The sequence below is a fragment of the Theropithecus gelada genome, chromosome 3 (genome assembly GCF_003255815.1).
Source record: "Theropithecus gelada isolate Dixy chromosome 3, Tgel_1.0, whole genome shotgun sequence".
In the NCBI taxonomy this organism is placed as follows: Eukaryota; Metazoa; Chordata; class Mammalia; order Primates; family Cercopithecidae; genus Theropithecus; species Theropithecus gelada.
This window is the reverse complement of record NC_037670.1, coordinates 152,278,723-152,305,588: the sequence shown is the minus strand read 5'-3', so window position 1 is coordinate 152,305,588 and position 26,866 is coordinate 152,278,723. Positions and strand designations below refer to the sequence as shown.

At 40.3% G+C, this 26,866-nt stretch overlaps 1 protein-coding gene across 1 annotated transcript in view; it reads right to left on the bottom strand.

The window, feature by feature from the left end:
• The window catches only part of SND1 (staphylococcal nuclease and tudor domain containing 1), a 437,130-nt gene that overhangs the window by 378,585 nt on the left and 31,679 nt on the right, over positions 1-26,866 (bottom strand). Inside the window, exons 2-9 of the mRNA XM_025379159.1 lie at positions 25,232-25,381; positions 17,088-17,208; positions 13,036-13,114; positions 10,634-10,794; positions 9,434-9,525; positions 8,632-8,790; positions 6,986-7,092; positions 4,309-4,399 (exon numbers count right to left, since the gene is read on the bottom strand). Coding sequence (XP_025234944.1) covers positions 4,309-4,399; positions 6,986-7,092; positions 8,632-8,790; positions 9,434-9,525; positions 10,634-10,794; positions 13,036-13,114; positions 17,088-17,208; positions 25,232-25,381 — 960 coding nt within the window. The remainder of the gene's footprint in view (positions 1-4,308; positions 4,400-6,985; positions 7,093-8,631; positions 8,791-9,433; positions 9,526-10,633; positions 10,795-13,035; positions 13,115-17,087; positions 17,209-25,231; positions 25,382-26,866) is intronic.

Here is a 26,866-nt window from a genome sequence, read left to right as displayed (position 1 = left end):
TTTTAAAAAATAAAACAGTATCATGTCAATAACACTACTGAAAGATAACTATAAAGAAATCTAAAAAGAATAGAAGATGAGATAGAAAATAGGAGAAAAAAACTGGAAGACGAGCCCACAAAATCCAACCACCAAACAACAGGAGTTCTAGAAAAAAAGAGAACAAAAGTTCTAGATGGAAACCAACAAAAGAGAGAGAAAAAGTCTCAGAACAAAACAACCAAACATTGAGGCATAATATGCTCACATATAGATAAACAAAAGTGCATCGCTATGAAATGTTAGAACACTAGGATCAAAAAGAATTTGCTAAAACCTTTCAGAAAGAAAAAAACACATATAAGGATGAGAAATCAGGAAGGTTTCAGATCCATTAGAAAAAAGAAATCAAAAAAAATTTCTGATAACTACTGACAGTGGAACAATACTGATAGATACAATTCTAATGGAAAATGACTTCTAAAATAATTCTATATCCAGCTAAACTATCAAGTGTATGTAGAGAATGAACACGAAAGGTCTCAGAAAATTTACCTCCCAAGCATTCTTTGCCATGAAGTTAGAGAATGTGTGCCACTAAAACAAAGTAGCAAATTATAGAGGAAGCTGTGAGATCCAGCAATCCTAGCCCCAATCCAAGAGTAAGGCAAAGAAATCCCCCAGGACAATGGTGAAGAAATCCAAAGATGACAGCTCTAAAACAGGCAAAAAGAAAAACCAGTCCAGATTGATGCAGGCTGCAAGGCTCCAAGATAGTGTTAGCAGACTGAATGAATCTCCTCTTGGGAGGAGATTTAGACAGAGTTTGGAGGTTGAATTAATAATAAGTGTATAAAAAATGTAAATTTTAAAAATTATTAACTCCAGGGAAAACAAAAAAATTGTGCAGGAAACTAAAAGTAGCCATAATATGCTATATAGCACAGTGGTGATTATCATTTAAAATAAATACAGAGTATTAACTAAATTATGACATAATCATATTGGAAGAACTGGGTAAGAGCACTGTGCGTCCACATGAGTAGGCGTGCTTACATGAAAAAACTAAGCCCTCCTCTTCCATGGTATGAAGGAAAGGAGTTGTACCTAAAACTGAAAAATTAAGAAATAGCCATGTAAATGTTTTATTCAGAGATGAATTAGCTAAGAGTTGAAAGTGACTGCCTCAAGGGAGAGTGAAATTGAACCGGTACATTCTTTAGTAAGCCTATAAAAAATTTTTAATTTTCTGTATTAAAAATAAAAATGTGCAAACTTAAAAATTACACACAAAAGAGTACACATCAGTGCTATTCAAAGTGGCTGCCAGTCTGCAGTAAGATAAGGAACTTGTACTAGAACATTAATCAACTACATCACTAAGAACATTGCTGACTTTTTTTCTTTTTTTTTTTGTAGTAAGCTTTTCTTGATGAAGGAAGCAATGCCTTGATTTACATTCTGGCCCAAGCTCCTTATGTCACTTTATCAAGGCATTTTGAGTAGGACTGGTATAGAACAGAGATCATCAAACTATTAAGTAAAAAGCCAGATAACAAATATTTAAGGCTTTGCAGGCCACACAGTTTTATCACAAATACTCACCTCTGCCATTATGGCACAAGAACAGACACAGACAATACACAAGCGAACACATATAGCTATGTTCCAATTTATTTATGATACTAACATTTAATTTCACATAATTTTCACATGCCATGATATATTTTTTATTAACACAAAATCCTTTTTTTTTTCAATGTAAAATCCACAGATCATGCAAAAACAAGTGCCCAGCCAAATTCAGCCCATGGGCCATAGTTTGCCAACCTTGAGACGGACACTATGATCAACTTTGTTTAAAAAAAAAAAAAAATTAAAAAACAAGGCCAAGATAGTGTTTCATGTAGTACGGGTATTTATGCTTATCTTCTTTATGTTTTTTCCTGTTTTAAAAGCAAAACTAATGCTAAAGAATTTTTAAAAGTCAGTAAGTTTTAAAAACTCTACCTATTTCTCTCTACCCTCTAAGCAGACATACACCCAAATAGCCTCAATTTATGTTTCAATTTCTACAGAAGATTGGTTATTCCTCACAATCCTCAATCAGATGATTCCTAGGGACAATCTCCTCTACTTTGGCACTGTAATGAATAAAACTTCATTGTCATGATAAAAGCCTTGCTCTCTTGTAAAGAAAAAACAGATTCTAGGATCCTAGATTTTTTTTTTTTTTGAGACGGAGTCTCGCTCTGTCGTCCAGGCTGGAGTCCAGTGGCGCGATCTTGGCTCACTGCAAACTCCGCCTCTTGGGTTCACACCATTCTCCCGCCTCAGTCTCCCGAGTAGCTGGGACTACAGGCGCCCGCCACCACATCTGGCTAATTTTTTTGCATTTTTAGTAGAGACGGGGTTTCACTGTGTTAGCCAGGATGGCCTCGATCTCCTGACCTCATGATCCGCCAGCCTCGGCCTCCCAAAATGCTAGGATTACAGGTGTGAGCCACCACGCCCAGCCAGATCCTAGATTTTTAAAAGTGGAAAAAATTCTCCTATAGGTAGGTCTCCTTTTTAAAATTACCAGTAAAGTCACATTTAAGATAAATGCAAAGCTCAATAATCTAAATCCTTTGAATTTTGTTCTTATGCAGTACATTAGTTAACTCCCCAACCAGCCAAGGCCCAAAACTCTTCAAAATATTCTAGGTTTTTCTACAAACTCAGTTTTAATCGAGGAAAGGCTGGTAGGAACACAATAGGGTTTTAAGATCCTCACATGCCTCATCTACATCAGTAATGTCACAGACTCTCAAAGTGAAGATGGCAAAAAATTGAAGGCCTGCCTCCCTTTTTGGGTGAAAAATCATCCTTTCATTATGTAGCTATGTTAACACAGAACACACTACGGGAAGCATAAGCACAACTGAGTGAGTTCCAAGTAGGCAGAGCAACCCATGTCCAAGTGTCCACACAGGTACACGCCTCACACAGTCTGCATCAAGACCTGGAGGATGCCAGGATATCCCACCAGGGGCAACTCCCACCCATGCCTACCAAAAGGAATGATTATGGCTAACTTCACAGCTGCCTGGACATCACCTACAAAAAGAGGGAAAGAGGCCACTAGACCACTCTGTGACCTATTACTTTGGGCATTGTAAAAAAAGAGTGAAGAAATTTAGCCAATTCCTCAGAGGTTGCTAAAATTTTACCATTCTAAGACAGTCGCAGGATTTCTCAGGCTCACAGTGCCACCTAGTGGCTTTCCATCCTAAACTCATGGTTAGTTGACAGGGAGACAGCACCTCTCAGTCCAAGAATTTGGCACTTAACCACTTTTAGCCCATAAAAACAAAACTTCTAGCATCTCTTGGCAAAAGTAAAAATAGGCTGGAAAACATTACAGCATTTTGGGAAGACACAGATAACAGATCTGCTACTCAAGTTACAAAACCATGCAACTAAGAAAAAACATTTTTACAGCACTGCTGATACCACCAAGGATAATTAGCTCCAGTTTCCTTCAAAGCAGTCTATCCCAAGACACATCAATGGAGAACTTTCTGGGAAAAACAAAACAAAACAAAAAAACCAAGAGCTCCAAAACAGAAGAGGAACTTGAGGTCATATAGTTATGGATGCGCCTTGACTTGAAACAGGGTTAACTCCTGATAAACCCATCATAAGCTGAAAATACTGTAAGTTAGGCAGGGAGGCAGGAAGGCAGGAAGGAAGTACACTTAATACAACCTACCAAACATCATAGCTTGGCCTAACCTACCTTAAACATACTTGGAACACTTACATAAGTTTACAATTGGGCAAAATAATCTAACACAAAGTCTATTTTATAATAAAGTGTTGAAGATCTCATTTGATTAATTTACTGAATACTAGACCAAAAGTGATAAACAGAATGGCTGTATGGTTACTCCAAATGTGGTTCCTACTGAATATCTATTGCTTTCACACCATTGTAAAGTCAAAATATCTTAAGTCGACCCAGCATAAGTCAGGGACCATCTGTACTTGGACATAGGAAATCTTAAGACAATGCTATTTGCTAAGCAGAGAAAAAAGAAGTCCTAAAATATGAGAGATATTTCAAGCTAGTTTGAAGTTAGCTAATTTACAAAGAAATTTAAATAGTCTAATGGTTTCTAAGCCCCCTACAATAAACACACACACACACACACACACACACACACACCCCTACTGGTTTGCCTTGAAATTTTCAAGAGCTTCAGCATTTCTAATTGGTCAAATCCTTATATTATTACTCGCCTGGCAGTGTCCACTATATATATCAAGATGCTGAGAATGACTCACCTTGGCAACAAACTGCTTGTCCTTTTGGTCCAAATTAGCAGTGGGAGCAACATAGTCTCTCCATATTCTCAGCCTGCGCTCTTTGGCAAACCTGGCAACAAAGCAAGGATGCAAGATCATTCAGACAGACTAAGTAAGCAAATGGAATCCACCACTACCATGGGAGCACAGTTGGTGCAGCATCCTACTCTACCCTATAGACATATCCAGAAGAAAGACCTGTAAATGAGAGTAAATGAAAACACGCATGATACATATATATACTGTAAACCCACAGCTGGGAGACTATGGTCCAGGCATACAATTTTTTGAGCCTAGATGGTTCGAGTCCACTTCATTATTAACTCTGGTTTATCCAATATCTCCTGGGTGGCTACTACAAAAATTAGGCTGACAAACAGAGAGTAACTGCTTGGGAAGAACCCACACATCTAAACAAACATACTTCTTAAAAAGCACAGACTTGCTCAATTTCTATCTGAATTATAGAAAGGTTACCAGCTACCAAATCCTATATATAAGAACAAAACTGTCACGACTGTGTATCTATAGAATAATTAGAAAATGAACAAAATCCTTATAAAATTCACTGACAAGAGTTTAAAAAAAAAAAAAAAAAAAAAACCTATGTAGCCAGAAATTTATCTTGAAGTATTCTGCCCAGTAGATATTTTCTGAGCCAGACTATGAATGGAATATGTGCAAAGATCAAAAAAAAAAAAAAATCAATGAACAGCTGTCTTAAACCACTTACAAATAAGTGAATACATGTGCAGTGAAATACATGGATACATGTTTCTGAAAACAGTATTGCAATCTTTTGTTTTAGAGAAGCAGTAAAATGAGAAAAACAAATAGCAGGATATAGTAGTTGTAAAATCCATGAAGTAACTCAATATAGAGGATGCAATTTTACCTACAATTCAAGTAGCTCAAATATAGCATGCAAAACAGCAGACAAGTAATCACATATTATCGAAATATGATTTTCATTCTCTGGTCTAAGCCTGTTTTTTAATGATGAGCGCTCCCCCCAAAAATCCATAAAATCTTCTACTGATGTCATATAACATGTAGACATTATTTTCAATGCATTCACTTTCTTCAAAGAAAGGCAAGATACTGGGCCAGGCGCAGTGGCTCACGCCTGTAATCCCAGCACTTTGGGAGGCCAAGGCGGTGGATCATGAGGTCAGGAGATCGACACCATTCTGACCAACATGGTGAAACCCAGTCTCTACTAAAATACAAAAAAAAAAAAAATTAGCTGGGTGTGGTGTGCGCCTGTAGTCGCAGCTACTGGGGAGACTGAGGCAGGGGAATTGCTTGAACCAGGGAGATGGAGGTTGCAGTGAGTGGAGATGGCGCCACTGCACTCCAGCCTGGTGACAGAGTAAGACTCTGTCTCAAAAACAAAAAGGCAAGAAATTAAAGAATGCAAAAAAAAAAAAAATCAAATTAATTTAGAATACTAACGAACATAACAGGATTCTCTGAACCAAACAAAAGAAATTGAGCATTGTAGAATAATCAGAAGTATTTGGAACACTGTACTTGATATGGTTATTATAACTTTCTAACTTAACTGTAGAACAACATTAAAAAAATTCTAAGCAATCACTGTTTTTTTCCATCAGACAATATACATGTCAGATGGGCCATATCAAATGGCCTAGATTAATATCTACTTTTATAAAAACTTGCAAATACTTCTGCTTATAGATACTGAAGGATGAAAAAGACCTAAGAAATGGAACAAATATTACAGTTATTCATTCAGGTCATTGCACATTTCTTAGCTGTATATCTCAGTCATAAAAAAGTAGTTATCAAGACCATTATAACTTTAAGATTTCGAAACAAGTCATATAGCAAGCAAGCCTTGAGAGTGGACTATTGTCATCAGCTGTGTGTTGTCTTTGCTTAAATGTATCATAGAAGGTAGTGATTCAGACTTTCCTGAGCATCATTTCCATTCATCTACTGTTGCTACCTGCTTTATTTTCTTCCATCTACCCCATCAAACGGAGAAAGTTCACCTACATCTATATCTTGACCTTGACAGTTGAAATGGCAACTAATATTTGGAATTTCTACATGCAGTTTTCTAGAAACAAGTTATTCCTATATCTGCTTTAATGATAGGCAACAAGTCAAAAAGACACCAATAACATCTCAGGGTTATATTAGCATTTATAACCGAAACATACTTTTAAATAAGTTAGGGCACAGTCCTCACAACAATATTGAATGGTCCTGGTTTAAAACCCACAGGCTCTGTCTTTCCACCATACCCCTGCTCCTGTCTATCTGTTTGGGAGCAGCTGATAAACAATTTCATCTTTCTCAAATAAGCTTCAAGTTTATTACATTTCAAATGTGTAACACCCAGAACCTAAGCAAGGGGCTTGGGAAAAAATGACCTGAAAACATTAAAAAAGCAAATCAAGTGAAGAAAAATGTCTAACTGAAGACTCTAAGTCCTTACTATCCAGCATTCAATTAGACTGAACCTGAAGACCAATATTTAAGTCACTCCTCCATAAGGAACTGCCCTACTCCTTTACTGAAGTAAAATGAACACTGACACACAGGGGTGTGAGAAAATCACCAGATTTCTTTCCCTAAAGATCCTTAACAAGATCCATAGCTGGAAGGCCTCTAGGACAGACCTTACCTCTCTGCCGCCCTCAGCTTTTCTGCGCCCCGGGTATAAACTGCAATCGACCAATCCACACAGCGTGCAAAACCTTCCTTCAGGAGGAGCTCTGTGATGTTGCCGTTCTGAAAAACAAGATACATGAGAGGCAGGTGCCGATTAGACTCTGTTGCAAAAGAATCCATTTCTCTAGACTTCTGACACAATTAACATAGTCACAATCTAGTCTGCAGTTTGTTTGTTTGTTTGTTTACAGTAGGGTAGCTTCTCTCACTAGGAAACCACTCCTAAGATGGGAGAGATGCCACTCTGAGACTCCTTTCAACAGCCTTGGCTTCGTATCCCCACAATATCCACCATAATAACTCACTTAATAGGAGTAGGATAAATGCTAGTGGCATTGAAGGGAATTGACATTTCAATAGCTCTTCTTGTGGGCAGAGGAGGATGTTAATCTTTAATAGAGATTACACCTTATTCTTCCTTCCCTTAAGATCAGCACTTCCTTCCCCTTTCATAAGAGCTGAAGAACAGGCTGAGCGGGGAATAACGGAAGCTACACTGTGCCCAGTGAATTAAAATTCACACTCTACCGTGACACAGAGCCATCTGGCAGGGCACAGCCAGACAGCACTCCAGAAGAAACAGACATGACCTTGGCACACCCTAAACCAAGCCTCTCAACCTCCCACAACTGCCATCATGGAAGAATTATCTAGCCAAAGAATAAGTAGCTTAACTCTGTATTGGACACAGGTTACAATAATGAAAATCCATTCAAATTTAGGTGTTAAAAAGAAGGCCATCTTATGTCTAAGAATAGCCCAACTATCAAAGTGCACAATAGGGCAAAACATCCAATAATCGCAACTATAAGAACATAACCTATTCCCTGCTAAAAGCAGAGTTAGAAGGTACCTGGAATACAAAGCCTGGAATACAAAAAATAATTTTTCCATACCTCAGTTTCCTCATCATTGATCTACCAATACTTTAGCTAGCTGACTTCTAGACCTCATCAACCCTATTCTACAAATTCCAGTTCTACTTCTAATGAATGTAGCAACCCCTAGGACCAAACAGTTAGATAAATATGTGATCAAGTTCCTCTTCCTCTTATGAACCCACTAACACTTGAGATTAATTTCCTAAAGATGAGAAAATTGTCCAATTCTGTAAGACAAAGGATAACTCCCTAGAAAATGCCTCAAAAATCACCAGATATTAATAATAATCTTGCCTTTTTTTTTTTTTTTTTTTTTTTTGGGGAGACAGAGTCTCACTCTGTTACCCAGGCTGGAGTACAGTGGCATGATCTCGGCTCACTGCAACCTCCACCTCCCGGGTTCAAGCGATTCTCCTGCCTCAGCCTCCTGGGTAGCTGGAACTATAGGCACATGCCACCATGCCAGGCTAATTTTTATATTTTTAGTAGAAACAGGGTTTCACATGTTGGCCAGATGGTCTCGATCTCCTGACCTCATGATCCATCCACCTTGGCCTCCCAAAGTGCTGGGATTACAGGCGTGAGCCACCGCGCCCAGCCAACATTTTAATGGATGTTAAACACAGAGAAAAAGAAGAGAGAGAGAAGCAAACTCCTGTTCTTCAAACCCCAAATGATCCCTAGCCCATCACCACCCAGTCTGCACAGACACACTCACTGGATGAAGGATGGTACCCAGAATGTTCTGGTTGTGGCAGCTCTCCAGAATGATCTGAACATCTCTCTGAAGCAATCGCGACTCGGTGAAAAATTTGGCTTCTGCAGCAAAAGGCTCTGGAGTTTCACTGCCATCTGCTTCCCGTCGAAAAGTTGGGCACTAAAGCAAAGGCAAGGTAAGTGAGTAATGCAGCCTAAATGTGAGTGCTAGGCACTCTCACCCCACACTAAGCCTTCCAAAAACCACACATGCCATGAAGCTAAACTCAGGAAGGTCTTAAATCAGCCCTTCTAATTTAAAACACACTGGTAAAAATGGACTGGAAATATCATCATCTCAGACTTCTTGGCAAAGATAGATAATAAAACTCACATTATCGTGAGGACAATAATTTTAATTACAGTAAAAAGTGGCTCCTTACCAATAAAAGACTTGCCAGTGCTTAGCTTTTAATCTCAGATTTTTTAAAAACCAAAATGAATATTTTACATCAACGCTTAATGCAAGTCATATTCAGCAAACTTCATAGCCTCTCATTGCTCCATTTCTCTAGGTTTACATACTCAACAACCCTAAGCACAGTCCATTCCAGACCCAGAATACTTTAAAAAATAAATAAATAAAGTTATTTGATCCAATTAGAACCGTCACACTACAAAGTTTAAACTAAAACAAGTATAAAGTCAATGTTAATGGCCCACATTAGGAAGAAACAGCAGATCCAAAGTCCCCAAGTAGAAGAATCCATCGCTGAATATCCACAAACTCTATACCCACCACATAGCCAAGAGTATGGTCTGACCTTGATGCCTGACAGCATGACTGTAACCAGGTAGTAATCTGGGAGGAGCAGGGCCCTGACCACACTGCCATCCCGCACATGCTCGATGATAGCTGCATGACAGAATAAACAGCTTAAGTCCTTAGCAAACGTCCTAACAAGGATAACCACTGCCCAATCAAACTGCATTTAACACAGTTTCCTCTCCCCAAAATCCCTGAGAAAGCCTCCCTCTGAAAAGTAAGGATGCGCTGGCAGATCATGAGGGTTTACATAGCAGACTCTTGCACAAAGGATTCCTGAGGAATGCAGATTAGGCCTGCTTCTCTGTCTTCTGAACCTTCTGGAACCTCGTGGCTCACACTGAAGGTTTGTTATCCATAAGCTAGGATGCTCACCTGAGTACTAGGTGCCCAACAAAAAAGAATTAGTAACTTAAGATTGGTAAAAATCTTATTTTACTGAGTCTGCAGTCAGCAAGGTCTCAAAACCGGGCCAAAAACTATACAGCACATAAATACACATAACAGTCAGCCCTCTGTATCCATCGGTTCCACATCCATGGATTCAACCAACCACAGGTCAAAAATATTCAGAAAAAAGAAAAAATTCCACAGAGTTCCAAAAAGCAAAACATGAATTTGCCACACACCATTATGTTGAGTCCACACAAATGAAGTGGTGTGTAGGCACTGTAACAGTTATTGTAAGTAACCTAGCGATGATTTAAAGTATACAGAAGGATGTGAGTGGGTTATAGGCAAATACTGCACCATTTTATATAAAGGACTTGAGCATCTTTGATTCTGGTATTCCTGGGAGGAAGAGCGGGGCAGGGTCCTGGAATCAATCCCCAATGAAGGGTAACTGGATCTGTTTAGATGTATACAGAATACATGTTGCTACCTCTAAGTTTCAGGGTTGTTATTTAAACAGCCTTCTTTTTGAGACTAGAACATAATCAATGTGCAAAACACCAGCAATTTACTACCCTGCAACAGCACAGGACTAGCCTCTGCAGAAGTATCTGATGTGACCTACATGAACTGAATCCAAATTCCCTTCTGAAATACTAAGGTGCTGTTTTAACCTTAAGGATTTCCCAAGGATACTAAATAAGTATAAGAAAGGCTTACTAGATTTTACAAACCTCAAGAAGCAAAGAGTGCAAACAGAAAGAAATCACCCTGAGTTGTATCTGTCTGTTCCCGCCAGCCTCACCATTAACAGGCTTCTGGTGGTGTGAGTCCACAAAGTGCCTTGGGTTTTCAATGGTATACTTGAGGTCCCGAATAGTATGTGAACCGTTCCCCTCACTCCACATCCCTTTCTTGGCTGCCTTTGCTTGTTCTTCACATTCTGAAAGCCGGTTCTGCTCAGGACTGGGACATAAAATATAAACAAGAGTGGTTAGTGAGTTCCCAAACAGAAATATGAGGCTCTCTGACACACATTTTCTTTAACATCTTCACCCCTTGAAGACACCAAAGGTCTGTTTCAGATCCATGGCTTAAGATATAACCAGAAAATCACCATGATTGCAATTTCTAGATTCCAGACTTGTCCCTTCAAACAAAAGGTTAAATAGTAAGAGCATTTAATGAGACAATCTAAAGAACACATTCTCAGTACTGCCACCATTACCAATGAGAAGAGAACAAGTTAGTGGCTCAGAGCTGCTCCAGTGGGTAGAGCTTCATTTAACCATCCCAGATTCAGGAACCGGAATCCCAGGCACAGCTCAGTAGTGCAGAGAAGCCGACTAAGAATCACTCTTTCTCTCTCTCAGTTTACAGAACAAGGCTGAGGAACGTGGAATGAACACTGCTATCACAGATAATGTTACCCCCAAACTACTTACACATTTAATAAGGCAAGCTAGACAAAAGCAGCTTGAAAATGGAAGCCTCCTCCTTCATCAGGCAAGAAACCAAACTATGTACTAGAGCAGCCAAAATATCAGTAGACAAACCAAATCAAGTTTTTTTAAAAAGGCTAGAAATGGCTCCTCTTTCTCTGTTATATCTGAGCTAAAGGCAGCATGGAACTGCATGGCTTTTGCATAATCTCAGACACCCAGTGCCATCAACAGCTGTATGCATAAACTGAATCTCTTCTCATCTTCAGCAAGAGGGATTCCTAAGCAAGGGTGACCTACCAATTTCTCAAGCCAGAAGTCTTCATCTCTCTTCCCTTCCCTACCCCAAAAGGCAACCACACTCTTAGGGATCCAAATTCACAGTCAAAATTAGATGAAGAAATGTAGTGTAAGAGATTGAACCAAACACAAAACTGGGAAAAAGTGACTTAAAGTCAAAATAATTTTGGAGGAAAAAGGACTGGTACTCCAGCGGAGATTTATTTGTTGAGATGGTCCAATACTGCTGTGAGATTTTTTTATTATTCATTCTAATTGCAAACTGAATTCCCAAAAAATACTAAAATGGTAATCAAGCCAGTAATTATCCTTAAGATACAGATTTGGCATACATCCAAAAACACCACCAAAACAAGTATCTTAATTCAACAAATTCCCACTGGCACACCCCAATTATGGAGTCCAGCAAATGTCTCCTCAGTCAGAAAGGACCATAGAAGTCTATGGTGAAAGACCTGGCCCCTATGTCTGTGAAGGCAGAAAGAATGCGAAAGGCACATATCTGCCTTTGCTCATCCTCATCATTGGTATACCTCATGCAAATGTTTCTGTAAAGCCTTTCCTATAGCTATGACAGTCATATAAGACAGCAGGGACTTAATGATATAAAACAGCATTATTATAGCCTCCAGATTACAGATGTAGCACTTTTCAGAGACTGAAGCATTAATGAAAGCCAGCCGCAATCCATCCTACTGACAGCCAACACGAGAGAACTTGAACATGATATATGTACTATAAACCTGACATACACACAACCCCTTTCTAACAGGTTCACACTGACATTGGCTAAACAAATACATTTTACCTATTAAGCAACTACAGATACATAAACAACACCGACTTGAAAGACTTTGAAGACACACAAATTTTTCCTGACTCTCAGAACAAGGGAGGCCTTGTCAGTTTCTCCAGATTCAAAACAACAGATTTTGCTTTGTATTCTATTTATTCACCCACTTAATTTTGACTGTACTTACTCCTTGCACTGATTGTATATCTATTTGTTTACTGCTTGTCTCCCCATTAAAATGTCAGCAGAAGCTAAGTCTGTTCACACTATATTCTCAGTGCCTAGAAAACTGCCTGGCACATAGTAAGTGCTCAATAAATATTTGGGACTGGCTAGATAGATAGATAGATAAATACTCTGGAACTGAATATCTACGGTCTAAGACTTGTTGACTCTTATGGACATGAAGAATAGAACTGCCTAATCTCAAAGGCTGTGTTTAAAAGAGTCATACACTTCAAACACCATTAATGAATGCTGAGTGACTTCCTAGCTCAAAATAATCCATACTACCTGGGTCAGAATGTCCTCGAAGCTGTGAAAGCCCCTGTAGTTACCCATGTCTGGGGGCAAGAATGAAAAAAATGCAGCAAAGCCAATTTACAGCTGACTACCCAACCTCCCTTGATGTCTCAAGTAAATCAGAGAGACTGAGGAGTAATGAATACTTACTTATTAGCTCTCATGCCTTCTCTCCGGGTGGCTAAGCCCTCTGCAACCAGTGATTCTGCAATGTTTTCCCCATTGGTATCTGAGGAGGAAAAGAGGGATTTAAAAACAAGATTCAGACCTGCCTCCAACAGCAACAGAGCACAAATGGGACTACTTTCACACTTAGCTCCTCAAGGAGAATAATGCTGCCAGAGAAACGGACAAGGCAGCAGTGTAGCATTGGGTTTTTCAGAAAACCTCTTTTCCCGTAATATCTAGTCTCTAGGACCCAAAGGTCTATCAATCTTCTTCTCTGGACTTTGTTTTTAATTTTCCAGTGTATCTTTCGGGCCAAAGGCAATCTCAGGAACCATGGGAGATGGACAAGAAAGCAAGACGCACGCAGCTGGCAGCTCAAGAGAGTATAAAGTGGTGACTAGAGGAATAGAGGCCTGGAGCTGAACGCAAATCTGGCTGCCTAACAGCTTCGACAAGCTCTCCCAGCATCTTAATTTACTCATCTCTAAAGTGGGGAGAGCACTTGCCTTGATGGGTTCTTGTGAGAATTAAATAGTAATGTAATGTGTGTAAATCACCAAGCACAGTGCCAAGCGCATGGCAAGAATTAGAAAAAGTTAGTCCCTTCACCGTGTACAATCAGAGAGATGGATTCATTTAGGGCTGCCTATCACACATTATGACAGAAGGTCCAATTCCTCTCAGGGATATCCTATTCTCTGCTTCAAGAGGACACCAAGACAAGCTACAACATTTGACAAAGACTTTCTCTTGCTCTCACAGAGATACTGAGAGAACACTGGCTAGATTTCTCATCTCTCACAAAGCAGCCATCAGACCTAGCAAGAAAAATGAAGTGAAACATAAAACCCAATCTGATTAGGTTCTACCCAGGCACTTGAAACATTAATTGTAGTTCGATGCTATTGAAAAAGCTTTCAGGCTCAGTGTTTTCTCTTAAATCTCTGCTTGTCGGCCAAAACCATAAAGGAAGACATCTATGAGGGAATAATCACATAAAAATCTTTAATATGGCAGAGAACAAGCTCCAAGATAACCTGGAACACAGCAGTCTAACTGATAGGTAATGTCAGCACAGAATAAAATTGTGTAAGATTTATATTCAGCAAACTACACATCGACTTCTGCAAGCAGTAATGGGTACATACACTGCCCCCAAGCCCAACCTAACTGCCTTGCCATTATCATGCCCAAATTTCTGCAGGGGCAAATCTTAAGGCTCTTTACCTACCAAGAAAAGTTGAACTGAGAAATTTATACAAAGAAGGTTCAGGTTCCAAGGGTGAGTGTGGATCACCTGACCCTTTCCATTGAGGTTACTGCTGAGGCCAGCCAAAGACACATTAGTAAATTTTATATTGGTTCTTCCAAGCAACAGGAATCCCAAAGAGTGAAAAGTCAAAAGGAAGGACTCAATGATTAAGGGAAAACTGAGCAGTGAAGTGCCAGGAGAGCTAAGGGTGGAAAGAATGAAGCCCTGGTACAAACAAGGTGAGTGACCATAAAATGAGCCAATCAACAGCACACCCGATAAGCCAGACATTTTCTTGGCACACAGCATGCTGAAATGGCCCACTCTGAAATGCCCAATTCTAAAAAGTGAGTTCTGAATGCACCTGCAAAAAGGAGAAAAGTATCTTCCCCTGGGGTGAACCCTCAACGGAGGCAACGAAATGTGGCAGATAGGAAAGCGAAACAGGAATTTGTAGGCCAAGGATCTCATTCTTCCTTCTTACTTATCAAATTCTGAATATGACCAAGTCACATCTGGAGACAGTATTCAGAGCAGGTGGGTGACTACATTGTCTTCAGAAGTCAGAAGACTAATCATCTCTTTTTTAGTAAGTTCTATGTTAACCACAAAGTCTCAAATTTTACCGTTCTCTCCCATCATAAAAAAAAAACTGGGTAGCAATAAAATAAATACACAAATGCTAATTATCTAAGTCACTATTTTCTTTCATTATAATAGAATTGGCATTAAGAGTTAGTTAAAATACCTTAGTGAAAATATTAAACATTAAACCATTCCTTTATCTTTAAAATGGAAAGACATAGGTAATTCCAATCATTATTTAAGGACATATTTATTGATCACCTACTATGTACCAGTTCTTATTCTAAACACTAATGTGTTAACATACTAAATTAAATTATATCCAGTTTGTAATGTGAGTCAGTTTAAACAGCAAACTTTTAAAAAACAACTCTACAGATAACTTAAAATATCAGCTTCTCTTAAACAATTTGGCCATTTTGGTTGAAGACCAAGGGCATTAAAATGAACTCTTAGGGGTAGGGTATTAAAATGAACTCTTAGGGGTGGTCTACTTATAGAAATATCTGTGCCCACAATTATCTGTGGTCCAGTAGGGTCTCTTGTGGGGTAACAGAAGACTGACCAGCTGTTAGGGAATTGAAATTTTTTAGGTAATGAAATCCTTGAAAAATTGCATTTTGAAGATAGTACACTTCTTTTCCTCTTACATTCTTTCTAACCAGTAACCACTCAATAATTATCTTTAAGCATTTTGTTTCTTACTATATTATAATAATTATGGGTAAAAAGCAAACTTATTATTTCCCTTTTTGAAAAGAGGCCTTATGTTTCTAGAATTTCTCATTCAAACAAGAAGCAGGTAGCCATTTTTCAGGAGGCTAAAAAGAAGTGTTTCTCTACTAGGTAGGAAATTGAACAAGATGCCTCCAAGGTCATTCCCAACTCATTTTTCTAAGACCTCTATCATTAAAAACAGTCTTAGCAGAATACTGTTAGCACTGTGATTCTACCCTGTTTATTGCTAGCACTGACTATCCAACTCAAATAGATTATCCAAATCAACTCTGTTACATGAGCTATCTCAAAGGTTTTTAATCAAGAATCACAGGAAACTTAAAAAAACTCTGCTCCACAAATAGTTCAATGAACATAACTTCATGTTCATCTGGCTGCTTTCTGGAGAACATTCCTCTTTCAATGTCCTATTTCTGTTCCAACTCCATTCCTCAATTTTATTCTATTACTACCTAATCCAAAAGCCCAGAACATCTAATATCCCATGAGCCATCTGGCCCAGCTAAACGATACGCACACACACAAATATCCAGAGTGAGGGGCTTTACAAACACTGTCTATTTTTTTGTTTTTTGACCAGGGTCTCACTCAGTCACTCAGGCTAGAGTGCAATGGCATGATCATGGCTCACTACAGACTCGACCTCCCTGACTCAGGTGATCCTCCCACCTCAGCCTCCTGAGTAGCTGGGACTACAGGCGTGCACCACCACGCCTGGCTAGTTTTTCCATAGAAACAGGGTTTCACATGTTGCCCCAGGCTGGTCTCAAACTCCTGTGCTCAAGAGATCCTCCTGCCTTGCTCCCAAAGTGCTGGGATTACAGGTGTGAGCCACTGTGCCTGGCCTATACTATCTCTTTCAACTCTCCCAATAACTTACAAATGAAGAAACAAGGGCTTACAGAGGTTAAGGGTTAAGTAAGGGCACATGGCAGGAAATCAGAATTCTAACCTACATCTATGCAACTCCGACATCTGTGTTCCTTCCATTCCATAACAAAACATGTAGGCTGCAAAAAACCACAGACCCTCAACAAATCTTCCTTTCCGAAAGAGTTCCCAAGAGAAGAAGAAACGCCACAAGATAGATAAAAGAAATAGAAGATGCAAAAGGAAATCTATACGAATTCAATTAGCATTCTGACCTAGAAGCACAGAGCCATTAAGTTCCATGAGCAAATGGCCTTAACACGGGGAAGAATGCAACTCCATACTACATGCACCTAAACCAAGCCAAGAAAGCAGGAAAAGGGGTACACAAGGAACAGGAACACTGGGGGTGTGCCTCTGTACCTATACATTCCATGTGCTCAGGGCCTAAAGCATTTCCATTTACGCCTTCAGCCAACTGTCCTACAGCTTCCTCCACCAGAACCCACATTGGCCTTCCACCACAAGAAAACTGATCTTTAAAGGAACTTTAGACTTGAGAGAAACGAGTCCTTTCCCTGCAGCTCACCTTTTCCAAGGTAGATCATGCCATATTCTCGCCCCTGGGGAGTCTTGTTTTCTATCGTGAAACAGACTTCCTTCCCAATCAGCTTCTTTCGAAGGAACTCTCGAGCTGGAAATGCCCAGGGCTGAAAGACAAAACAAATATGTCACATGAGAACTGCCTAGTTTCAGATGCCAATCAGCATTCAAGCAACTTCATTCTTTGAGTAAATGTCTGAGTACCTACCATGGTCCTGGCCCTGCGCTGGACCTTGAGAATATAAAAATGAAATGCACACAATGCAGATCGCACACTTAGGGGGGCTCATAAAAAACGAGGGTCCAGCAGTTGGTTTAACTAGCACAGGCACTAAAAACAGGCCTCAGAGTTTTCCAGACACTGGCAGCAGGACTTTTTCCCTATCACTGTCTGTTCAGAGTTATAGCTTACTTTGTGAATAACATTTGCCAATGCTTTTATAGCACATACCATGTGCCAGCCACTGCTCTAAATGCCGTATATATATCAACCCACTCCTTCAAATGGGAAGTCCAGGCTCCAGGAACCCACCTAGGCAGAGGGAAGTCATAAATAACAACTACCACCTCCATTTCTCCGCCTCTTTCCAGTTTCTAAAACACTTTCATTGCCTATTAAACTAGCCTGAAACCAGTTAAAGCCATGTTGGAGGAGGGACATGATTCGAGTGCTCTTATTTCAGAGTGAATACCCTGCTCAAGTAAGAGCCTTATTTAAGTCATCTCCACCCTCCTCTTCAAAGATCAGCAATAGTAAGAAGATATCCCCCCAAATGTCTCTTCTACTTCTGCTCTAGTCTGAAGCCTTTACAGGTCCCAACATCCTTGGGAGGACACCAGTACCAGCCCCTGACAAAGAATCACCTTGATAATGGTGATTCCTTCCTCTCACTGTTCCATGCACAGACACGAGGACTGAGCCACACATCCACAGAGTGGAAGCAGAGTCTCCATGTCATCTCAAGATAATACACAAAGGGGTGGTTTTGCCCCGCCCCATCCTATCACTCCTGGGATGGTTCAGACAAACAGAGATTCTCCTCCGAAGCTATTGGCACAGTGGCCACTGGCACTTGAATTTATAGTCTGGACCTGGTTTAATGTCCCAAGTTCACTTAGAACCGAAATGGGGAGGGATGGGGTAGGTGTTCAAGGAGCATATGATCAGTAGGAGCTCACATGCTGAAAAAAAATGCAAAATATAAAAGGGAAAAGTGATACACGATAGCATACATTGTCTATTATAATCTCTTCAAACCACAGAACTCATGCTACACACAGTAAAGGCAAAACAGTAAACTGGTGGCCCGAAAGCAAACCTCTGCTAACCTCTTTGGTCCATGCTAATTATTCCATGAACTCACCCAACAAGCTTTTCTAGAAGAAAAATATCCGTATGACTTCTAAGAAACCAGAAACCAATCAAAAGGTGGCAGGTCCACCAACCTGTTGGGCTGGTATTTATAAAAACAGTACTGTTACATAACATAAATCATGAGGTTCTAGAGAACTGATCCTGAGTAAGGGTTCTCAAAGACGCCAAAATGAACAGATACTCGCTCACATCATGCCCTCTCTTCAAAGCACCAGCCAACAAAGGAGCAATTCGCTCAATGACAGTATCGAGTTCACCTTGATTTTATGTCTCATTTCTAACCCCCGCCCCAATCTCCAAAAATAAAATCAGATACCAGTCACCAAAGTGTCTGACTGACAAATGATCCCAATTATCAACCACACCACAGAAACAGCATTGAACCAATGAACAAAGCCTTCCACATTTTTATTACCTTAGGGATCAACTTACTCTAAAAACACACCAAGCTATAGATAAGTTTAAGATATAGTCCTGAGTACTGTATTAATATTGAAAATTCAGTAACATACAGCTTTCCTAAATACTTGCAAAAGCTCTGACAAGACCAGTGGTCCTAAAGGAGGCCAAGACTGTGGTGAAAACTCACTTACAAAGGGTCAGTTCACAGGAAAATATCTAGCCCCTGCAGGGAAACCTCCAACTTCTACCAACCGGGCAGAACTTTTCTAAAAAACTTTTAAGGCTCGCTGAAGAAACATCTTCCCCTTAGGACCTCATGTTTTCCAGCTGGCTAGTTACTGGTCAATAAGAGAAAACCACACTAGGGTCTTGCAAAGGACATATGCCTAACCGTGTAAGAAAAAATAACCTAGTTTCTGCAATCTTCCTTTCCTAAATAAGCCTTCTCAAGTTGTGTTCCGTCCAGAGTTGGGCAAATTCAATAACTGGACAAGATATTAGATAAGAAGAGAGGCAATCAAGAGACTCCAAGAGCTATGCAGGAGAGCAACTGACCACATCACTCCTCCCGAGGGCAAGAGAGTGCTCTGGGACAGAGCCCTTGTGGAAGTGAGGCCAGTGTTATCCATGTGTCCACACAAAGGACAGCCAGGCAGAGTGCTATCTGATGGAGAAGTCTATCCTAACAGAAGCTTGCAGAACAACTCTAAAAGTCAGGTCTAAGGAAATCTGCTCAAAGCATTTATTCGAATAAGGGCCAGAATGGTCTAACAGGAAGAATAACTGTGGTCTATTCAAATGATGTCCCAGAGTCCTATCTAAGAAGCAAGTGGCTTTTAAGTAGTTGAGACTCAAAATTACTCTTTCCTTTAGAATGCCCAACTGCAGGCAATCTGGCAGCCTGTTCAGCACTTCCAGACCCAAGCAAGGTTGTCATGTCTACCACAGTGAAACTGAGCTTTTAATTCTAATCTTCTCTTTGACCAGACAGACTTAAAACTACCAGGACAAGATGAAACCCCACAATGTAAAACCTTAACTAGTTACTATGTACATGGCCCAACACTCAATACTTTTTGTCCCTCTTTCTCTTCCAACCATCCCACTGTACCATCTGGATATGTAACTTACAATCCTGCTCTGCCGCCTTTCCCCAGCTACCCTAGTCCTCAACAGCTCCAATGAATGCAGGATTGTGACATTTCTTTTTTTTTTTAATAGCAGCAAAATATGGCCGGGCCTATAATCCCAGCACTTTGGGAGGCTCACACCTGTAATCCCAACACTTTGGGAGGCCAAGACAGGCAGGTCACCTGAGGTCAGGTGTTCGAGACCAGCCTGGCCAACATGGTGAAACCCCGTCTCTACTAAAAATACAAAAAAAAAAAAAAAAATTAGCCAGGCATGTTGGCACACACCTCTAATCCCATCTACTTGGGAAGCTGAGACAGGAGAATCGCTTGAACCTGGGAGGTGGAGGTTGCAGTGAGCCAAGATTGCACCACTGCACTCCAGCATGGGAGACAAAGCAAGACTCCATCTCAAAAACAAACAAACAAAAATAGCAAAAATTTTTTTTTTTTTTTACCTTTTTAAATTTTGTTTTATTTATTTATTTATTTATTCATTTTTGAGACGAGTCTCAATCTGTCGCCAGGCTGGAGTGCAGTGGTGTAATATCGGCTCACTGCAACCTCTGCCTCCTGGATTCAAGCGATTCTCCTGCCTCAGCCTCCCGAGTAGCTGGGATTATACGCACAGGCCACCACACCCAGCTAATTTTTTTTGTATTTTTAGTAGGGACAAGGTTTCACCATGTTGGCCAGGCTGGTCTCAAACTCCTGACTTCGTGATCCGCCCACCTCAGCCTCCCAAAGTGCTGGCATTACAGGCATGAGCCACTGCGCCCAGACACTTTTATTATTTTTTAAAGATAGTATTTCTTTTTTTTTTTTATTTCAATAGGTTTTGTGGAATAGGTGGTGTTTAGTTAAATGAGTAAGTTCTTTAGAAGTTATGACATTCATTTCTATATTTCTCATGAAACCATAAACAACTTTACCCACAGCAGGAGCTCAATAAATCTGTGGGAAATAAATATATAATTCCCATGGTGCCCATCAATGCAGTATCTAGGCTGCCTGGAGTAGCTAGGCAACACTGGGGATTAGCTTGGAACAGGGAAGGGATGGCTGGGGGCATACAGTGGAGCTGCTTTCATTGCCACAGGACTTAGGAGACAGCTGAGTTTCTTTGAATGACGATTTCATGACAGAAGGCAAAGAATAATCACGTGAAGATATTTGGGACAGTGATACAAAGGGATGCAAAAGAGCAGTAAGATCCTTGATTATTCCTGAATGTGAGAAAGCTAAACATGCTCCAAAGAAATAGAAAGCCAGAGAGAAAGGGTAGTGCCACACTGCACAATCTTTCAACGCCCAAAAAGGAGATGCTCAGGTTCTTTTCCTCATTATTCACTTAAATGTTTATTCAGTGCTTACCTGTATTATGTCAGGTACCGACTAGGCACAAAGACACAGAGATGAGAGAAAGGTTCTCTTCTTTGGAGAGCTTGCAATCCAGTAGAGAAAGATACATAAACTTGTAAACATGCAGTGAAATGTTGTGAATGCTTTGACAGCACAAAGATGGGATGATGAAAGGAAATGTCAGGTGTGATTTCTTAAGTGGCTGAATCTTAAAAGACAGCAGGTGCTCATCAGCCACAGAGGTGGTGAAGGAACTACTGATGGAGGAGCAGCATGAGCTGAGGGCAGAAGGCAGGACTCCAGCCTGGAAGAAGACCTAAGTTCTTCAGCATGGTGGGGGCTTGGCATCCCAGAGGGGTTTCAGTAAGAGAAGTCTAAAAGTCAAATCACAAATGGGCTTGTAACCCAGGTTAAGGCATTTAGATTTGTCACAAAGGTAATGAGGAATCACTAAAGTGTCTTGGAATATCAGGAACCACTGAAGAGTCTGGAAAAAAATAAAATTATGTTTCAAAAACATCTGAGAGCATATGGAGAAAGGATTAGAGGGAAGGAGAATGAGGGCAAAGAGACTATTATTTCAACATCCAAACAACATCTTTGTTCATCATCAGAGATGAACAAAGAATAGCAGTATTAATCAAATGTCAAGGATGGATAAGAGAGGTTTTAAGGAGGCACAATCTCTAGGCCTTGTTAAAGGCCTAGATGTCAGCGTTGGGGTGGGGGGTGAGGGAGTGAAAATGAGAGCAGGGAAATCAGGTTTTTCAATCAGTTGGCATTACTGGTAACTCATGTCGATGCAGCTTTGAGGGCACAGTAGGAGGAAAACCAAATCACTGCAGGTTGAGGAGACACTGAATTATTAGGAAGGAGAAATGATGACTATGGGCTAGGAAAAGATGAAATCTGCGGCTATCAAATATTTCATCTCACAGGGATCTTTGAAGAGTTACCAGGAGAAACAGTGAGACTGAGTTACTCTGGGACAGGCAAAAAGCACTAGACTGTATAAATATATGGAACTATAACAGAATGCTAGGATCAGATTACAAAGTATCCTTTCACCTAGGATAGTTCTGATAAGATTCCACTGTCCTGTTAACATGGGATACAGTTATGATATTTTAGAACAAGTTCCAGCTGGCCTTGTGTTTCTCTGCCCAAGATTCTCATCCACAAAACAGGAAATTAAAATCCAACCCTTCTTTCTTAGAGGCTACACTACTTCTTCCTTCTGGGCAAATGGACTTGGTCAGCTCCAAGAAGGGTCAACACTCTTCACTTGGAAGCAATCAAGCTGTTACACAATAGGAAAATAAACTATTCGAAACGTTGGTTCACCCATTTGTTAATGTCCAAAATGCGAAAAATGCTGAAACACATTTAATCTTCAGTGGTTGATCTAATAGTATTAGGAGTATCTGTAGTAAGAGAAATTAGCAAGGAGCAGTAGTGATTACCACACTAACACTTATTAAGTATTTTATAAGCATGCACTAAGCACTTCATGTTATCTTGTTTAATCCTCATTAAACAACCCTGAGGTATACACTAATATTCTCAATATTTGCAGTCCCTGATGGAGAACCAATGAAAAAGAACTGATTTTAATCTACTTAAATTTATTTTAATCTATTTAGTCTAATTCCTACTGGTAGCAGAATTATGGGGGTTTTTCTCTATCTCTATTATCTATACCATTGCTTCACTAACTTCTTAATTAAAACAAAATGCCCTTTATTATAATTTTAAAAACTGAATGCTTTCCTTAAATGTTAACAAAAGATCCACATGAACTCTTGCTTTTTCTTCTTTACCTCCCTGGCAGGGAATAGCACACAAAAGCTGGGGTACCAACCTGCCCAACAACATCAAGTTGCGGCAAAAGACAAATAATTAGAATCCAGAAATTTTGCTCCTTTTTTTAATTTTTTTTGAGACAGGGTCTTACACTATCACCCAGGCTGCAGTGCAGTGGCACAACCATGATGCATTGCAGACTTGAACTCCCAGGTTCAAGTGATCCTTCCACCTCCGCCTCCCAATTAGCTGAGACTACAGATGTGCACCACCATGCCTGGCTAATTTTTTTTTTTTTTTTTTGAGATGGGGTCTTGCTATGTTGTCAGTTGTCAGGACTGGTCTTGAACTCCTGGGCTCAAGCAATCCTCCCCAGTCAGCCTCCCAAAGTGCTTGGCTTACAGGTATGAGCCACCACGGCCAGCCCAGAAATTTCATTTCTGATAGCCAAAGCATTGCTAAAGGATAGCAAAGCACCAATGTTTCAAAGTATAGAAGCCAAAAAGACTAAACAATGCCAAATTGGTACGCATAGCAGCTGCTGAAGAGCAGAAACTTAAGGGGTCAAAGGCAGACCACAAAGAAGGCAAGGGGGCCAGGCATTAGAGGCCGAGGGGTGTGGGGGAAGGATGGAGGAGATGATGGGACACAGGCACAGAAGGTTCTCAAATCACCATAAAACAATGGCTCTTAACTACTTTTGAGCCACAAGTTCCCTTAAGAAACTGATTTTAAAAACTCCCTCTCTAAAACAATTCATGTTTACACAAAATTTTGCATTTCATGGAATTAGTATATGCCTTCAGAGGTGCACGGATCCCAGATTAAGAATCTGTAACAGGCCAGGCGCAGTGGCTCACACCTGTAATCCTAGTACTTTAGGGCAAGGCAGAAGGATTGCTTGAATTCAGGAACTCAAGGCTGGGCAAACTAGTGAGACCTCGTTTCTACTAAAAAAAAATAAAAATAAAAATTAGCCAGGTATGATAGCACACGCCTGGAGTCCCAGCTACTCCCAGGAGGCTGAGGTGGGAGGATCACTTGAGCCTGGAAGGTTAACACTATGGTGAGCCATGATTACACCACTGCACTCCAGCCTAGGCAAAAGACACTTTGTCGTGAAACAAAACAAAACAAATCAGTAATAAAGTATGGGCAGCCATAAAAAGACTGAAATCACGTCCTTTGCAACAACATGGATGGAGCCAGAGGCCAGTAACCTAAGTGAACTAACTCAGAAGCAGACAATCAAATATCACATGTTTTCACTTTTATAAGTGGGAACTAAACAATGGGTATACATGTACATAAAGAGAGAAATAATAGACACTGAGGACTCCAAAAGGGAAGGAGTGAGGGGGGTGAGAATTAAGAGAGTATCTGTTGGATACAATGTTCAATATTTTGGTGATGGATACACTAGAAGCTCAATCCCAAACATTACACAATACACCCAGGTAACAAACATGCAAATGTACCCTCTGAACCTTAAAGAAAAAGAATCTTTAATAAAATAATAAAATATGGGCCTAGCATTTATAGCATGTTACCATTTATGAAAATGAAAGCGTCTGATCATATAGGTTTTAACTATCTCTGGAAGGAGACACAAGACCCTACTAACATCAGCTGTCTCAAGGGAAGTACTCGATTTTTCACTATATATCCTTCTGCATTTTGAACAACATAAATGAATGAAGAATTCAAAAATAAATTAATAAAAGTGCTCTGCCATAACCAATGGTGATTTCAAATGCCTGAGGCTACCCAGGAAATGTTCCTAACCTACTCCAAGAAAAGTAGTAGTGAAAACACAACAAATCTAAGTCTGTGGCAAAAGGTACAAGAAAAAGCTCTAAGACTTCGACTGTCACTAAAGGTAGTAAACATATAAACAACAGATACAAGTTGCTTGTGGGCACATCCAGAATCAGCAGTTCTATGATAAAAATATACTCAAAATACAAAGACAGAGTACATCAAAATGGCATCAGCCACAGAAGACAGTGGGCTATTACCTAAGTCCACAGGCTCACAATGGCCTCAGGAAACACCTACCTCATCAGGGGTATCCTTTGCATCAGGTTGTGTGGCGGCCGCCCGGCGGGCAAGATTTCCAGCACGGATGTTGCTAAGGTTGATCTGCCGCTCAGGAGGAGGCCCACCACGCGGCTGACCTCGGACAATGATGGCGCATCCTGAGAGGACCTAAGGAGGGGGAAGAAAGAAAATGAATGGTCCAGAGGCCATATCACCATAATGCAGGTTGTGTACCACCGTATCCCCAACATTTCAAATAGCTCTTGCACTTCAAAGGCATGCAAAGTCATCTGCTGAATGACTAAATAAACAGAATTGTTTTTAGTTTTATAAGAGAAATACCTACATAACGCCTTGGGCCAAATTCTGAAATAATCGACCCAGAAATCCAACAATAGAAAAGTCATAGAATAAACAGACCAGGGTAAAAAGGCATGTGAGACATGCAGATTAATGACCTCTATAATTTCATCCTAGCAAGTACCACCCCTTGCATTCTTCCCAATTATTAAGGAATTAATATCTCCATCAACACTTTCCATTCTCAGATTGAAGCAAACAATGAAAGGCTTAAGAAAAGGGGAAGCTGGGGCCACACACAGTGGCTTACACCTGTAATCCCAGCACTGTGGGAGACCAAGGCGGGCAGATCACCCAAGGTCGGGAGTTCGAGACCAGCCTGACCAACATGGATAAACCCCATATCTACTAAAACTACCAAATCAGCTGGAAGTGGTGGCGCATGCCTGTAGTTCCAGCTACTTAGGAGGCTGAGGCAGGAGAATCACTTGAACCCGGGAGGCGGAGGTTGCAGTGAGCCAAGATCGCACCATTGCACTCCAGTCTGGGCAACAAAAGCAAAACTGTCTCAAACAAAAAAAGAAAAATAAGAGAAGCTGAAGGAAGTCCCTACACACCCTTGGGAGGAACTGAGCATGCCCAAGGCTAAGGTGGATGTAATACCTAGAGTTTCCCCTGTGGACAGTACAAGAGAGAAATACAGAAGTAATCTAGAAAACCCATGCCCTACATGATTAAAACATAAGAATCTAATAAGCACCTTAAGGCTCCCAAGTGCAGTCAGTGGCTCCTTTTATCGCTCTAATCAAAGATGTCACGCATAGAACCCACTTGCAACTGTGAAAAGAGCTCTGAAACTCACCGGCATTAACCTTAAAATATTTGCAGGGGAGAAGAAGAAAGGATTTCAAGTGAAAGAAGGGAAGAAGAGCCATAAAGGAAAAATGACCCAAGTGATTCAAATTGTCTTTGCGAAGAGACTCATAATACAACAAACAGGTGGGGGCTCATGCCTTGGCTTCACTAGATCTGAAAGACTCTCAATTCCACGCTTCATAACAAATAGCTTCTGAAAGGTTAGTAGTGAGAAGGTTGGAGGGTTCTGTCAACACAGAACACTGTTCAGATCAGACCATGGAGTTCTCAGTAAAGGAATAATCCTTGTGAGGAAGTTGAATCAAAGGAAGAGAAAAAGGAGAAAGGAAGGAAGCTGCCCCTTTCACTTAGAGTGCATTGCTCCCCACCTCTCCACCTTAACTAATGCTTTCAAGTGTTAAATATTGATATAAATACACAAATGAATTTAAACCCACATGTACAAATTAAAGAATAAGAAAAGTAAACATCTGAGCA